The following is a 16,202-nucleotide window of genomic DNA, read 5'->3' as shown; positions in this document are numbered from 1 at the left end:
TCAGTCATTTTCATATCTAACATGTTATAGGTATAGTTTCCTAATAAGAAAGAAAAAAAAGAAAGAATACAGTGAACTGTGGTCTCCATGCACCATTTCTATTAGAGGTGAAATCTAGAAAATAAAGGTAACATCTAAGAATGCATAAATCAGTCATAATGCTTTAAAACATATATATTTGTGTTTTCAAAGCTGCATCATTACCACAGTTATCCACATCACTTGATTTCATACTTCAAGATCCATGTTACCCACGCAGTTAGTCATCTGAGAGGCTATTAGATTCCAGTACTTCCTTAAACAGGTAGCCTAAATCATCGCATCTGAGTGGTGAAAAAAATGGATCAGACAACACAAAGAAGCTCTTTCTTTTTGGTAACTATTTAAACAGCAGCCAGAGAGGGCAGGACATGGCAGGGAGGCAGTAGCTCCCTCCTTCCAACACTACCCAGTTTGGCGTGCTCTCCTGATCACAAGACAAGGTAGTTAACAGGCAGCTCCACTGGGCAGATGCCAAGCTGCCTCCAGCCCTCGGAGGGGAATACACGTATCTGAGAAGAAACCGTATCTGCAGGTGGAGCAGTAGTCAAACACGTGTATGTGATTTGGAGGTGGAGGGCAGGGAGACGCCCAGAGCAACAGTAGGGTAAGAGCATGAGCTGGGTCAAGACCTTCAGCTGATACAGATACATGGAGCCATTAATCAAGATAAGAGCTCTTCCTTATTAAAAAACACGAAATTGCCCACATTTTCTGTGACTTGAAGAGTAAAGAGCAACAGGGCTTTCTGGCTTCACTGCACCTTAAAAAGAAGTCAGAAGCCATCTCTTCAAGGATGCTGTTGTGGTGCTGGGGCAGTGAAGGCAAAGCAAACCGCAGATCTACCCCAAGTGGAGGGACAGGGGCAGGAGGAGTGCACTGAACCAAAGCTGGTTTTTTTCCTCACCTAGCAGCTGATCGCCTAGCAGGGAGGGAGGCTGGGTGATGGGGGAGATTTACATTCCTGAAGCTGAAGCACACAAACAAAGCATGCCATTAAAAAGCCCTACATTCTTCAGCAGGCACTCATTTGGCTGGACTTCTATTAATAGCACTATATTTATCCTTGCACAGTGAATAAATTAAGCCAATGTTAAATGCTGTGAGCTCATGAACTTATGCGAGAGAGAAGGTAATTTCATCCAGTTTACAGGAGAGCAAACTTTATCCAACAAAGTATCAATATTTAACGTGATCTGTATAGAACTCGCATTAGTTGCGGTCTACCCGTCAGACAAGATTTTGCCTTGCATGCCACTCCCTGGCCTCAGCTGCAATGTTGACATTTTCTAATGTTGGAACAGATAAAATTCCAGCAGCCACAGTTGCAAGAACTAGCCCTGCTCTAGAGCTGTAACCAGGTTTAAAACACAGTCCTCTCCCTCAGAAGGCATCTCAGCCAGGTTGAAACCCCTCACACTTCGGTCACATCCTCGGCACCATGCTCCGTTAGGTGTTCAATCAGTCCTGACCCTGACAGAAATGCCACACACACACCAGATCAGCTCAAGCAAGAAGCATAGGCTGGAGATTTCCAACTTGAAATCACTGCTGTATTTCCTCAGCCAAGTTTGCAGGCTGTGAGGCTGAAGCTGTAGTGCTAAGGGGCATGAGCATGCTTCACTAAATTTCAGAACATATCTAATACAAGCGTCTCCATTCAAAAGCTTAATGGAAAGTATAGTCAGAAGTTTGCAAGCTTGTCCGAGTCTTAGTTAGGTTTTTTCCAGGAAACTAGGAAACCACCACTTGAAAGCTGTAGAGCAGATATGTTCCAGGAAGTGCTACTAATTTGGAGAAATTATTTGAGCCTAGTTTAACAAGTATCGGCCTACAGGACTTCTATAGCAAGAAACTGAGGACTGAAGTGTGGCCTCCGTTACTCTGGTATAAATCTAAACCTGGCACCCACCAGATTGTTCTGATTTACAAGAGTACATGAGATGAGATGCAAACCCTCAATGACCAAGGGCTCAATTTACCATGACAGTCATAACCTGTAATACCACATGCCATCTGTATATATGCAAAGCTACTGTCCTCCCTGAGCTGGTGACCATCTGCGTGTGTCCGCCCTGTGTCTAAGGGAAACAAGGAATATGTGTGTACTTATAAAAGAGGAGAGGGAAAAAGGTTGATGCAGCAAAGGGGGTCACAGAGTTGGCTGAGAAAAGCAGTTCTGTGTTTCTTCAACAAATCAGAGCTACTATCTGTGTGCATAGCTGAAGGAACCTCCTCCTCTTCCTGGCAAGGGAAATAGCCTGGTGGCACAGAGCCTTTGCAACACCTACAGAGAATATCTCCTCTGTCAAAAATAGCCTGGCTGAAGCACCTCCCCGCTCTGGTGACTCCAGGTATATGAACTGCAACACATTCACAAGTACTATCTGTGGTGGTGAAGCCCACAGGGGCTTCATAACTGATGCTTCTCTGTTGGCAGAATCAGAGAGGGAATTAACTACCTCATTCTACAGGCGCCACTTAAACTCACCTTTCCCAAGTAATACCAAAGTTTCTTTGGCAGCAACTCACACTTCAGGCTCAAATGAGCTGTTGGCTTCTTTATCTGTTTGATGTTTGTGTGTTGGGTTTGCAGGTTTTCGCAGGGAGAGGAAGGGGGGTATATACGTACTATAGTTTTAGAAAGAATAGTGACATCCAGGGTGCAGTAGGAGAGAAAAATTGCATTCACTAACTAGTGAGTAAACCGTTCCTTTCTTCAGGCTGCAGTAACTAAGACATCAGTCATAATATGCAACCTCCAAGGTCACTTCCCTACAGCACCAGGCAACCCAGTGCAGAAATCCTCCTGCTAGCACCAGCCAGAGTCTGCAGAGAGGGCACACAGTTACCGCTCAGGAACCACAAACACACAGCTGCATCCTGCATCCAGCCCCACGCTGTCTCACAGAGAGGCTGGGAGCACCCACAGAGAGCACAGGCGCGCACTGCGGATGTGTCACTTCCACCTTCTGCCTGCACCTGACCCTGCTGCACCACAGCAGGGACCTACACATGGCCACCACCAGCCCCACGGTTAACTCCTGCCAGGCTGGACGAGGAGCCACGCACCTTGTTCCAGTGCAGCAGCGACAACAGTGCCCAGTATAGCTATTTCAGACTACACTGCACCTCAGAAACTCAGAACGGGTATCTCCTGCACCTCACATCCTAACCGCATGCTCAGGGAGGACCACATTAGGCTCAGACCTACGCAAGAAATCATTTGTGTTCTTCTGCAAAAGGACAGGCAAGCTGCCTTCAGGTAGGGGAGGACCAAAACCAGAATGGTATCTTGCAGCACCAACCTTCTCTGCAATATCAGATGAAATGTTGCAGGTGTTGCTTGGAGTCTGCATTCTCTTGCACCGCTTGTTTTCACTGTGCAAAGCCCAGGAGTTTGCAAAATCGTAACTGTTTCCCACAAGGGTCCCTGTGAATGAAGAAGAGGAGAAGCACATGGCTGTTCAGCAGTTTGAGCAACAAGTGGTCGTTATTGGCTACTATCTACACAACAGTCCGCTCAAAGCTGGTTTTAATCATAAAAACTGTTGTATCAAATGAATTTCTATTCCAAATAGATTGATCATAGGAAAGCCACTTTTCAGTGATCTGGACTGACTCCTGCAGACAGCCTCTCTGAGTTCAAGGGCAGACTAAAGCCTGCAGAAGGCAGCTCCCAGCACTTCTCACACCTGTATAAACATGGTAGGAGTTATTTGCTGGTCAGCTATAATCTGCAGAAGCCTAAGCATGCCTACACATTTTCCTACTATTTAGAAGTTGTCAACAACATTAGAGACATTAAAGAGGCAAACAAAATGAAGCTGCTTTCCCTACCCAATGAAAGTATTAGCATTCCTGATCCCAACTAGTCTTGATTTTCTCCTTCTGTCTGAAACTAAACCTTGTTTGCAAAGAAATTTAGCATACACCATAATTGCTTGGGCCCATGATCTTACTGTGTGAGCTGTCCTGAAACACACTCCCTCTGTCGTATTACAAGCAGCTCCTGGCCCAGTCTTGGCAGGATTTGTACTGACTTTGCATAAAAGCAAAACTGAAGCAGTTAATCTGTATGGCTGCGGCTTCCTAGGAGATGCAAGCAGAGTCTCTGCTTCTGTTGCTCCGACCTTCTGAGAAGGGGCATCCACCCAGAAAGGGAATGTTTCCTCCTCTCCCTTTTGCCTCCCATGGCTTGGCTGATTAGAGGGACTACCTCTGCTTCCTTCTGTGGGTACCTGCTACAAAATAATTAGTTTCATGACTCTCTCTTGGTTCTCTAAGTTTGCTTTTTAAAACTCTACTGTGTTGCATGCGAGAATATCAATTGCCACTGTTAACTCACTCCCAAGAATGGAAATATGACCCTGTCTGTCACTGGAAAACAAAAGAAATGCTTCCTAAACATATCTATATAATATTTTTATATTTTAAATGTATTTTCTATTTTATAACATATTTTTTAATATATGTATATATAATCAAAATGTCATTGAACTACCTGCTGTACATTAATACAAACACACAGAATACACTGAGCACTAAAACTGTTCATAAACTAAAAGGTAGTTGTGAAAACTACACCAAGAATGCTAACACGGATGTAATAAAGCCAGTAGCCTTTAGTAGACTTTTTTTTGTAAACTAGAAATTAGGGGCTCCTAAATGTAGCATGTATTAGACCCATAGCAGATGTCAAAGGAGGAAGACTCTGAGGAAAGGATGACAGGGAAAGGCAGTAAAATGCATGAAATTTTCATCTATGCAGCCAGAACTGAGCACAAGAAAAACAGCAACAAGAAGAATGCAGCCCTTTAGCTTGCCACAGATTGTAAAGATTAGAGTAACAATGAAATCTGGTCTGACAAGAAGCAAGGTGCCACATTAAATATATCCACTTTTATTTGCACTAATTACACTAACAGTTATAAAATAAGAGATGGGCTCCACCATGAAGCAGCATTCTTCTGGCTCTGAATGTGTGTCCATGTTGTGTTTCCCACTGGCAGGCACCACCAGATCCTCATTTACCCACAAGTTAAGATTTGAAGGTTGGGACAACTGTTGGCCCTGAAATACTGCTCACCGCTTTTTTCACTTCTCCCTCTGTTAGATTTTTTCCTTCTGTGATGCCTGTAAATTCATACCTCTTATGTAGTCCTTTTATGCAACATTTGTGTTATGCTATTTTAACTCTTCTGCTTAATACTTTCAAGTAAATTTTTTTCAAAGTAATTTCAAAACTTTTGTGGGTTTTGGGGTTTGGTTTTTTTTTTTTTTTTTTAACCTGCTCTTCAAACCCTCTTGTTGTCAGTGCCTGTCTGTATATTAGTAGACTATTCCACAGGCACGACCAATTTGCCAACACCTTGCCAGAGCAGTTCTTCCTCCTTGCAAAGTCCTGGGGCCCTTACATTAAGCTACAAGCTGTTTGGAACAGGCAATACTTGATCGATTTGGGTTTGCTCAATAGCTCAAGGTCCTGCCCCAGGTAAGCCTCCTCAACATATGATAGTAAAAATCTAGGATAATGATGAATTAAGAGAGATCAGCTGGCAGTGTATTTTTCCTGTGATTTGTCCAGTGTAGCCTTAAGTGACCTTACGGCAACAGATAAAGGGCTGGAGAGGCACTATGACTAAAACGAGAGTGCTGCAAAATTTTGCATGCACATTTGCCAGCCTGCTTTTCCCCAGAAACTTTGTTTTCAACACTAAACAACACAGTCCCTAAGGACGCACAGTATTTTACTGAATATCATTAGTTATTACTTCCCATAATACAGATTCAGTGAAACCTGTATTTTCAGAGTACCTGTATTTTCCTTGAATGAGCACACAATAAGATGTACTCCATACTCCTGGAAAGGTGAAAAGCAGTTGGACGTGGAGCTATGAAGTGATCCTGGGGCCACTGAGCTGCTTAACAAATACAGGTCATGGGGATAAGGCATTTCTGCAGAGGGTTACTTTGGAGAGTACTCTTCAACTCATACTCTGTACTACATGCCCTATCGATCAGTGTGGTGTTTCTCAAATACTGCATCTATTTGATGAGGCTTCAAGGAAGAAAAGCAGTGAGGGAGAATTGTCCCCAGCACATCTGACTGCTCTGGGTGGAGGGAAGAGTGCCCACCGCCACTGCTGCTTTTCACGCCACACCTTCATTTCCTTCTGCTGAAGGACACGAGGGGGTAGGAAAGGAAAGGTGGCAGAAAGGACAACACAACAAAACCAGCCTAAAAACCTGGGGTTTCTTAAGCATGCAGGTGATACTATTAACAGAACAGTCAGGCATCCCAGCTGCCTACTCTGGCACTGCACACCCACCACGCAGCACGACTGCCCTCCTCTCCTACACAGCAGAGTTTTGTTTTCCTTCTATTCCTTCCGTGTGCAGTTTTTCTTCTTTCTCTAAGCAGCCAAGTTTCTGGAGAAACAATTCCTAGCCAGGGCTCGTTAGAGCCCTACACCCAGAAACCCTCCATATGGCCCAGGCAGCATTTTTGCTAAAGCACTTGTTTTGTCTAAGTCTTTCAGGGAGCGCACTGAAAATAGATGCTGTCAAAAAATGTAATGAAAACAAAGCATTTGGACACAGGACAAGTGCCTGAAGAACCAATGGCTGATGTGGACCATAGTACATACTGATATTGCATGCAAACTTGCTGCTAAACAGCCGAGACTCCCAGGCAGCTAGTTAGCATACAATCCCCTTTTAGGATACAAGATGGGTTCAGGAGGTAGCTGTTACAGCGCAACCCAAATCTCACCTTCTCCCTACACCCTAGAAACATCCCACCACTTTGATAACCCTGCTAACATCCCACAGGAGAGGGCCACACACCAACCACCTGAGCAGCAGGTAGGGCCTCCGGGGGCATCCTGTTGGACTATGACTTTAGTGCTCTAACTGCTGCCCTCATGTCTCTGTCTCTTTGGAGAGATGAGATTTAAAAAAAAAAATTAAAAAAAATAAAAAAATCACACACCACACTGACATGTTTTCGGCAAGACTTGCCCCCCCCTAACCCACGCACCCCCTTTTTCTTTTTGGCCAGAACAGTTGCTTTCACTTCTCCAATTTTCAGATAGATGATGTTCACTCTTGACAGAAAAAGACAGGGGGAAAAAAAGAATAAAGAAGTGTTCACTATGATATCTGGGTCTCAAAAATCACCAGTTCCTTCTAAAATCTGAAACTGGTATGCTCTTTGTTTAGTTTGAGACCGATCATCAGGCAAGGCGAAGCATTAGCAATAACCATCTCTCGCTAAAGGCACACAAGTGGGAGGCAGAAACCCTGACCTCCCTCCCTGGACCTCCTGCAGATTTTTCATATGGCCATAGGTCCATCAGGTTAACTCTCCTAGGCTCTGTCAACACATCTGTAAAATACATGCAAGAATTTGTGCAAGACACTACAATACTGTGAGTTGTGTAAACTTCCACACCTTAGTTATTTACCAAGCAATGGGTTTTTTTTGTTTGTTAGGGTTGGTTTGTTTGTTTGTTTAACACAGTTTTACATGGTTAGGTACATGGTTCCAGACAAGCAAAACTATTGGCAAGGTTGACCAAAAATTGATCCATAGTTTGGACCAAATTAATGATATGAAATATTGAAGTCATGGGCTATAAAGTCTTTCCTGCCTTCTCTGGTTCAATGAATATAAAATTAATAATATTAAACACAAGACAGGGAAAGAGCCATCTCCAAAACTCTACAGCCCAGTGATGAAGGCACGTTCCTCACAAAAAAAATGTCTAACTTTGCTTCCAAACTCTGAATAAAGTAGAGTGAGTTATGCATGAAGGTTTCTGGCATCTGAGATGAATACCATATAATGAAGACAGGTACAAGGCAAGTCTTCTTCATCTGTACTGTTTGTAAATGACAGCTAAATTTCCTTGTGAATCTATCCCCTTTGCTTTCAAATTAAAATGCAAGAGAAAAAATGAGATTATTTACTTAGGCCAAACAAAAACTTTAAACTTGCCTAAAATGAAGTTAGTGATATCCTTTAAAATGCCAAGAAATTTGGATTTCTGAATGACTAAAACTTTTGGGTGTGGGTTTTTGTTTGTTTGTTTGTGGGTTGGTTTTTTTTTTGGGGGGGGGGGGGGGGGGCACGAAATCTGCACTAGCATCACTGTGAGTTTGGAACATGCTTTAAAAGCTTCCGATAACAGGTACCACACACAGGGAAGTTGCATATTCAGTCATACACATTTATACTACTTCAGGAACAAAAACATTATGCAAAACATCAGGTTTTTCCTTGCAGATACTGCCTGCTTCTACCTGTTTAACCTATATTCACTCTCCAGTGGCATCATATATTCTGTATTTCAGCAGCTTAAAAGGCTGGAATATGTTGCTGACAGCTGGAGCAGGCTCAGAATATCAAGCCTTTACCCAAAATTAGCCATGGGTATTGTTTTATCATTAATGTCTCTGTAATTTGGAGACAGATTCCCAGAAACACACTTCCTGCCAATGCCAAGAAAAACATAATGGGCTGCTGGATTAATTTGGGTTGTTTTTTTCTTCCATAATGCTAAGAATGTGTAACATGCACAAATAACAAAATGATGGATTAATATCCCTGTGTTGGACTCAAATGAGCTCTTTTGCACAAATAAACTTTAATGTTGACCTAGACATCCAAGCGTCTATCACAGCAATATCAGTGTCAGACAGCTCAACGATAAGAGTACTAGGCAAAGACTGAGGCTACAGGCATACAAACAAGCTCCATGAGCTTGCACTGCAACCTTTCTCATTGGGGAGAAATTACCTTACACTTTCTGCAAGGTAAGGGCATGCCCTTCAACCCCTAACATGCTGCAAGGCTATGGGGTTTTGGCCACTTGCTCATGTGCACATGCCCCGAGGAGATTTCAGGATCAAGTTGCCTGTGTTGTGTCACATTTCCTCCATAGTATTATGTAAGTCATCCCTTCTGGCTGGTGCTTTGGATGCCCAGTTGTAAAACGCTCATGACAATGACCATGAGACACTCAAATGCCACAGGCTGAAGGCTGCCAAAGAGATATCTGAGCATCTAGAAAAGGCTCAACTTCATGTTTCTGATATGAGCAAAGACTGGCAACCAGTTAGAAGCGTATGATCTTGTCAGAAAGCAGACCCTGTTCAATAACCAAGTCTTGGAAGCATTCACAGGATGGCTATAAAGAACCAGAGCCTAGCTGGCAGGAAAATGCAGAGGAGAAGTTAACTCCTTCATTAGGATCTAGGAGAAAAACAAACAAACAAAGAAACCAAACCAAAAAACGCTGGAAAGCTTCCAAGAACTTTTTATATTTTAGTTATGCTTAAAGTGTGAGAACAAACTCTCAAGGGGCAGCTGGCTTGGTTTTACTGCCATATCTAATAAACAAGCAACCACGTACAATATAATCAATCTTGTTTGTAAGTCTCGACAGGACATGAGCAGTTCTCCACAGGATGAACTACTTCAGTAACCAGCTATGTCAATGACAGTGACTCAGCACTCCATCCTCTGTCTGAATGAAAGTGTGTGTCTGCAACTCTGAAACCTAACGTGGAGAGTTTGGGGGGTTTTGAGGTTCAAGAGCTACTGCCTAAGGCCACTACATTCAAAGCTAGGTCCTACCAATGTTAATTTGCTAGGGTATCATAGCTTGAGTCTCATCACTTAGACCTCCAGGAGGCCAATAAGTGAGCATCAAAAGTGTATACAGATGTGACGTGTATTATCCTCTAACTGGGCTATCAGTTCTCAGTTTCCACACCAAAACACAGTGAGGAGTCATAAGAGTGCCATGACAATAGCACATGATTAAATAGATTATAAAACATGAGTATGAATATATCAAGAGAAAAGGAAAACAATTACACACTTTTCACTAAGTTTAAACACCCTTTCTTTCATGCCTCCTTTACCTACTTGCTGTAAGTGGTAATATCCAATAATACAGCAGGTACTTTGCCTCTTATTTCACCGCTACCCCAAAACAATCCAAATATAATTAATTAAGTTCTATATCATAATCCACTTTCTCAGGAGCAAACCATGGCAAACTAACCCAACCCTCTGTGTTATTAAACCACAATTTTTTTTTTTATCTAAAATACAGAAAATTCATGTTGTTTTCAACATAAACATTGCCATTTTGTTGAAACCGTGACAAAACGTGTGATGCTACATGAAAGACAGAGTTTATAGTCTAGATTGTATCCATGACGACTCTGACTTCTGCACAAATTTGGGATCTTGTCCTCTGGTGCCACAAAGAAACCCTAGAAACGGGTCATCAGGTCACATCAGTTTCCTCCTACCCAAGCAGGTACAAAGATGATACAAAACTACTGCATTAGCTTTTAACCCGTGTGAGCTACAGTCTGTGAGAGACTGAAAAACCATGTCAGCTGCAGACCTCTTTCCATCACAGTGGTTCTTAGAGGCTCCTCTCCTACCAGGCAAGGACTATTAGCAAACAGACAACTTACCATTTCAGTGTAAATGAAAGCAGTTTTAAACTAGTACATCTTGAGATGCCTGGTTAAAAAACCTCCAGGAAGGTTTGAAACATCTCAGCTATCTGACAAGCTCATTGGCTATAGCACAATACCTGATGCATAACCTCTGGCACCATCTCTCTTCCTTTGCCTCTGACATTAAGATCGGCAGAGTGCTCCCCAGGGGTTTCCACATGAGAGCCCGTAATCTTGGCAACATTAGATCGTTGTCTTTTTCCTCTGTGCACTGCACTTCCATTGCATTTTATTCTGAAGCTCAAAGATCTTATTGTATTTATTATCAATACAAATTCTGACCAGAAATATATTTAACAGATTAGAACTGAGGGCCAAATCTGATAAATCAAAATATGCCCAGATTTTAACAGGAAGTAATGGACACATCAACGGGAGAGTTCAGTCTGCTGGCAACCTTAAGGTAACCCTTCAGTGCCCTCAGATTGCTAAGTCATTACACCAAGCTCACATCCTGGGTTGGGTTGACCTTTATGAGATCTAATCAGGCTAAAAGGAGAGCAAATAAAAACTGCAGTGGAAGGAAAAGGGTAAACTGCTTCATAGGCTACCAATAGGCTACCTAGATCTTTCTTTTACAGCCCCTCACCTAGAAGTTAGCTTCAACAGTTTAAAAAAAAAAAAAAAGGTCTGAATTAATCAAAAACTGCTTTTACTCGGAGCAAGTCATATGAACCACCCCAGCAGCAGAGCTGCCAAGGAGACAAACATGTGGGCGTAGTGACATCCCTCACCGATACAACAAATTCAAACATAATTAATTCTAATTCCTTCTAAATTAGTTTAAATGAAAGGTCTATTGTATCATAGTAAAAAACTGGCAGAATTGCTGAGATACAGTTCTGTTCTTCAGGCTAAAATCACAGATCTGTATGTCCACACAGGTTACAGAAGTCAGGGCCTTCATTGTACAGTAAGAGCTACGCATGTTCTTTGCCACCTTCTCTATTATTTTCCAACTCTTCCAAGCAGTAACCCTGTCATGTACTTCATTACATTCAGAAATCTGTGTTTGTGAAAGCACCAGGTTTTCTTTTTTTTTTTTAAAAAGGGAGGACACAGTCTCAGGCATGTTAAACAAATACAGCATGAAACAGATTTAAACATGAGCAGCAGAAGGGAATCCTCTACATTTGAACAGTGCAAGGCAATACAGTCTCCTTTTCTGCTTCTGCTTTTTATAATAGCCTCTACTCCTATTTATTGCTCAAGAAAAAGATGTAAACTTCAGATCTCAACACATTCAGACATCAAGGTATCCAAGTACTGCCAAGCAATTCTGTGAGCTGAGTTTGTTTCTTACTATTTACATTGCTGAAGGGCTGAGCAATCATTTTACAATACTATGAAATTAATTTTTTTCTGTACATTGAAGCTATGCTTATGTATCCCAAGTGTCAGTGAGACACATCTCTGGAGCACTGCCAGGCTCTTCTCCAAGTTGCTTTGCCTCTCTTTCTATTTTCTATATCATTTCTTTTTAATACATACTTTACTTTGTCAACTTAACATATTAATGTATTAACTAAATTTACTCTAAACCTTTTCTCTTCAGATAAGTGCTAAGAATTTAAAAAAACTTCTGAAATGCCACAAATCCAGATCAGTCCTTCAAGGTCTTATTCAGTGCTTTTCCAAAACTCTTAGTCTTCACCCACACTGGCAGACTTTGCATAAAAGTGAGTAGAGCAGCCAAAGCAGTCTTGTGTCTCCCTTTCATTAGGACTTGCTGTGATATAAGGTGCACCTCCAACCCAACAGCCCATATGGACAGGGAAATGTCACTAAAAGGTAACCACTTTATAGAACAGCATCCTGTGCCAAATCCAAGTACAAACCTGCCAGCAGCAACCCCCAGGATTTAGTATTCTGGTATTGCAACTCCATCTATTCTTACTCCCAACTTGTGAAAAATTAGAAGTTGAATCAATGAGTATTCCTCACATCTTTTTTGCTAGGTCTTCTCCTAGTTGGTGTGTCCCCCCCCCACTATATTGTATATTGTTTAGCCTGTAGCTTTATCTTTGTATTTCAAGATTTGAGGTTTCTAAAAATGTTAAATTCAGACTTCTGGGCTTTGCTCAGGAATGAGATGTGACAGCAAATACCTTTCAGGAGAAAGGAAGATGAAAGAACTTAGATAGCTTTTCGGTGCATCAAGATGAGGTACCTGACAGGTTTTGCAGAAACATTTTGCTGGATCAACAAAATCTTTGTTGAATCACCCATCAGGAAAGGTGTGCAGAGTGTACATGAAAATACAATCAGTTAGTCGTAGTCTTACCTTCCTGAGTTCTGAAGTCATCTTCAGCAAATTTATTAAAGTTGCCACACAACCCACAGGTCTTATTATAGTGTGTTTCTTGAAGGAGTATCTGAATATTCCCACTGATATCAATCTTCACCACAAAGCCATGCTCATTGCTGGATATTTTATAATAACCTGTCTCCCTCTCTATAAATATGCCATTGGAGGCAAAAGGTATGGAAACCCTGTGAAGAAAAACAGGAATTTCTCAGAATATGACACACAAAGAACATCAGGTTTTGTCTGCTGGAATACTTGTTCCCACAGGTACCTTTTGTCTTCCTGCATCACATCTCCATCTAAGGAAAAGCGAAGATTGAAATATTCTCCGAGATATACAGTGAAACCAATTTTCTCCCCATCCTGGTAGTCACCTGAAGAGATGAAACATAAGCAAATATTGTTAGTTCTGGGACTCAGGAGGACAACTTGTAAGTACACATTGCAGGGTTGCGAGTGTATCACCTAACATCTTCAAGAGCCATCCATCTGTTTCATCCCATAATTGTTTAACATGAAATGAACAGATAGTCCCAGGATGAGGGCTGGCATCAACCACTGGCAGGTGCATGACCTGGCACTGGCTGTGGACTCACGCTCTCCCTGCTACTGTCTCTAGCCAGTAAATTCTCCATCCTACCATGCAGACTGGAGGAGAGTTTCCACAGGAGATGTGCCTGATGATCTGCCCTGCTCTTTCCCTTCCTACTTTCCTTCCAAGAACAACCCCTAATTCAGTGGTAAGAGAAGGGGGTTGAATCCATTGAACTGATGGAAGAACTGAGCCTGGATATCCTTGTTCTTGATAAGCCCTCTAACCATCTCAGCTGGTCTTTAAGGGGTGGATGCCAATATTGGCTATCCAACTAGGGAGCAAGTCACTCTGAAATTTTTCAAAAGGAGCAGCACAGACATGGAGATCACTTTCTTAGGCTCAGAGAGAAGATGGTGGGGGGTTAAGACATCATCCTTTCTCTGCTTTTGCCCATTGTCCAGCTTTGACTTTACAGCAGCTCCTTGCACAATGTGTTGCCCGCTCTGGACCTCCTGCTCCGAGGTAGCCAGCTTTGCCCAGACCTAGACGCTTTACTCAGCAATGCAGATTACACTTCACAGCCAGGTATCCAAAACCAAAACAAACCCACACGTGTATGCTAAGATAGGCATCAAAAATAGGTTATGCCATGCTTATGTGCCCAATAAAAAAATAAAGCCTCTGCTCATGGGTTTGTTTGCATTTTTTAAAAGATTTATTTGATCATATAAAATACTGCAATCAATTTATACTTCACATATGCTGGTAGGTTCTTCTACATACAAAAAATCATACCAAGTTGCTTAAATTGAGGAAGAAAAATATTTAAATTGGTACGTGTTTCCTTTTCAGAGTGATGGGATCAGTCTACTTCAATTTACTCATCGTCCGTAAAAGTCATCTTAAACTATGACTAATACAGAGCAGTTATTAGTTAATATACAAATATCTGCCAAAAGAGTTTGGTATGAAAGTAACATACAGTTATGGTTCTCATATCATCTGTTGCCCATCCCCAAGCATAATGCTGTAGGGGCTCTTGCTAATTCAAAGGCCTTCTGTCCTGCAGGATGGGAATTTTTTTACTGTGGTATTTAGCATCGGGCAAAATTGGCTTTACAGGGTCATCTATCTCCTATTCCTGTACTCAGCTTTAACAGCCACATTCCTCTAGCAAATTCAAAATTGAAAAAGGTCTCACTTTCCCTCTTTAGAAGAGCCAGTAAGAAAATCTCCATTCCTTGGCAACTTAGTTACATGTGACATGTATTACCAAGGGATAACAGAAGCCAAAGTGACAGCATTCCCTCAGAAGTAATCCTGCTTTCAAAAAAAACCAACCAAGCAAATGAACAAAAAAAACCCCACCACTAAGATCTTTTCATGCAGTGGTCTATGCTATCTGACAAAGGGCAAAGCTATTTGTCTTTTCTTCTCAGTGACGGAACCCAGCACAAGGGCAATGCCACATCCCTACAATATTTTGTATTTGTTTCCTCTTGGTATCGTGCTCAGACTCACCTAAGAGTGTGAAGGAGTGCTTGTGACAGTCCCCAGCAAGGAGATAACTGCAGTCCCCAGCAAAATTGTAGAAAGAACCATCAAAAGTTTTGATGTGATCATTCCCAAAAAGGCTGCAACGGGAAACTGATGACTCCTGAAGCAAAGAACCTGATGATCCTGCATATCAAAACACAACGTAACTTGCAATGTAAAACATTCATTTTGTAGTTCAGGAATTTATCTGCTGGAATTTATCACCATTGATCACTGCATGTCCTAGACCTTTAGCTCTAGTTTCTAGGCAGGCTGTGCGTCTGGCACGACAGCCCACAGGACTGAGCACAGAGGGTTTTTTTATTATATGCATTAGTGAAATGGCTTTTTCTCTTTATTTCTACTGGCCCAAACCTTGCATGGGTAATTTCAGTCCTGATCCTTTAAGGAATACCATACATTCATTCATTTGTGCCTGCCTGCAATCCCATTAAAATCAATAGGAGAGCAGCGAATTTGTTCATCCAAGCATCACTGACTTCAGGGAGTCTCTGTGACTCAACACAGCACAAGGTAAAGAGCCAAAAGAAGTAACTTTATCGACATTGCTAGCAAGATGAGAATGTTGCCTGATCCAGGACTGGAAGATTAGATGGGCAAAAAGAGGGGAAAAAAAAAAAAATCTCATAGAAGAAACAGTGAAAACATATTATAGATCCTAGACATCAGAAAATAAATGTTTTCCTACCTGATATTACAGTGGCCAGCAGTAGGTTTGTTAGCAGCACTGCCAAGAGGAGCATCTGTCAAAAGTCAAGAGAGGCATTAGAACATCCTTAGTTCGGGGTATTTAGTCTGTTTCACAACAACTCACCATTTTCTATCCTTTTTTTATAAAGTTATTTTTGAGGTTCTACAACATTTCAGAAAGCCATAATCCATGCAGAATTTCACAGTAATTCAGTTACCCGCCCATGCTTCTTTAAAGTAGGTAATCTAGGAGATTAACTATTCTTTGTTCCCATTTTCACTTCTCATTGCAGAGAAATGTGGGCTACCTCCACAGGAAATGCAACCCAACATACAGAGCTATTCCGACTTACCCGAGTTAATACATTGCACACACAAAGCCCTTCAATACACAGCATTATTTATCAGACAACGCGACATGAAGAAGCACACCAGACTGGATCAGCCAACTTAGCCCCCGTAGAAGTCACCTCTGCTGCAAACAATTTGCATCCTGCCCAAACATCCATGAAGGGAAAGACATAAAGA

At 41.9% G+C, this 16,202-nt stretch overlaps 1 protein-coding gene across 1 annotated transcript in view; it reads right to left on the bottom strand.

Moving 5' to 3' along the window:
* The window catches only part of VWF (von Willebrand factor), a 146,727-nt gene extending 131,000 nt beyond the window's left edge, over positions 1–15,727 (bottom strand). Inside the window, exons 1-5 of the mRNA XM_075719955.1 lie at positions 15,673–15,727; positions 14,949–15,107; positions 13,164–13,266; positions 12,869–13,077; positions 3,348–3,472 (exon numbers count right to left, since the gene is read on the bottom strand). Of these exons, the coding sequence (XP_075576070.1) occupies positions 3,348–3,472; positions 12,869–13,077; positions 13,164–13,266; positions 14,949–15,107; positions 15,673–15,727 (651 nt within the window). The remainder of the gene's footprint in view (positions 1–3,347; positions 3,473–12,868; positions 13,078–13,163; positions 13,267–14,948; positions 15,108–15,672) is intronic.
* Positions 15,728–16,202: the final 475 nt, after the last annotated feature.

This window comes from Pelecanus crispus, chromosome 1, assembly GCF_030463565.1.
Source record: "Pelecanus crispus isolate bPelCri1 chromosome 1, bPelCri1.pri, whole genome shotgun sequence".
NCBI classification, from domain to species: Eukaryota; Metazoa; Chordata; class Aves; order Pelecaniformes; family Pelecanidae; genus Pelecanus; species Pelecanus crispus.
The sequence above is the reverse complement of the archived record's forward strand: the minus strand, read 5'-3'. Positions and strand labels throughout refer to the sequence as shown.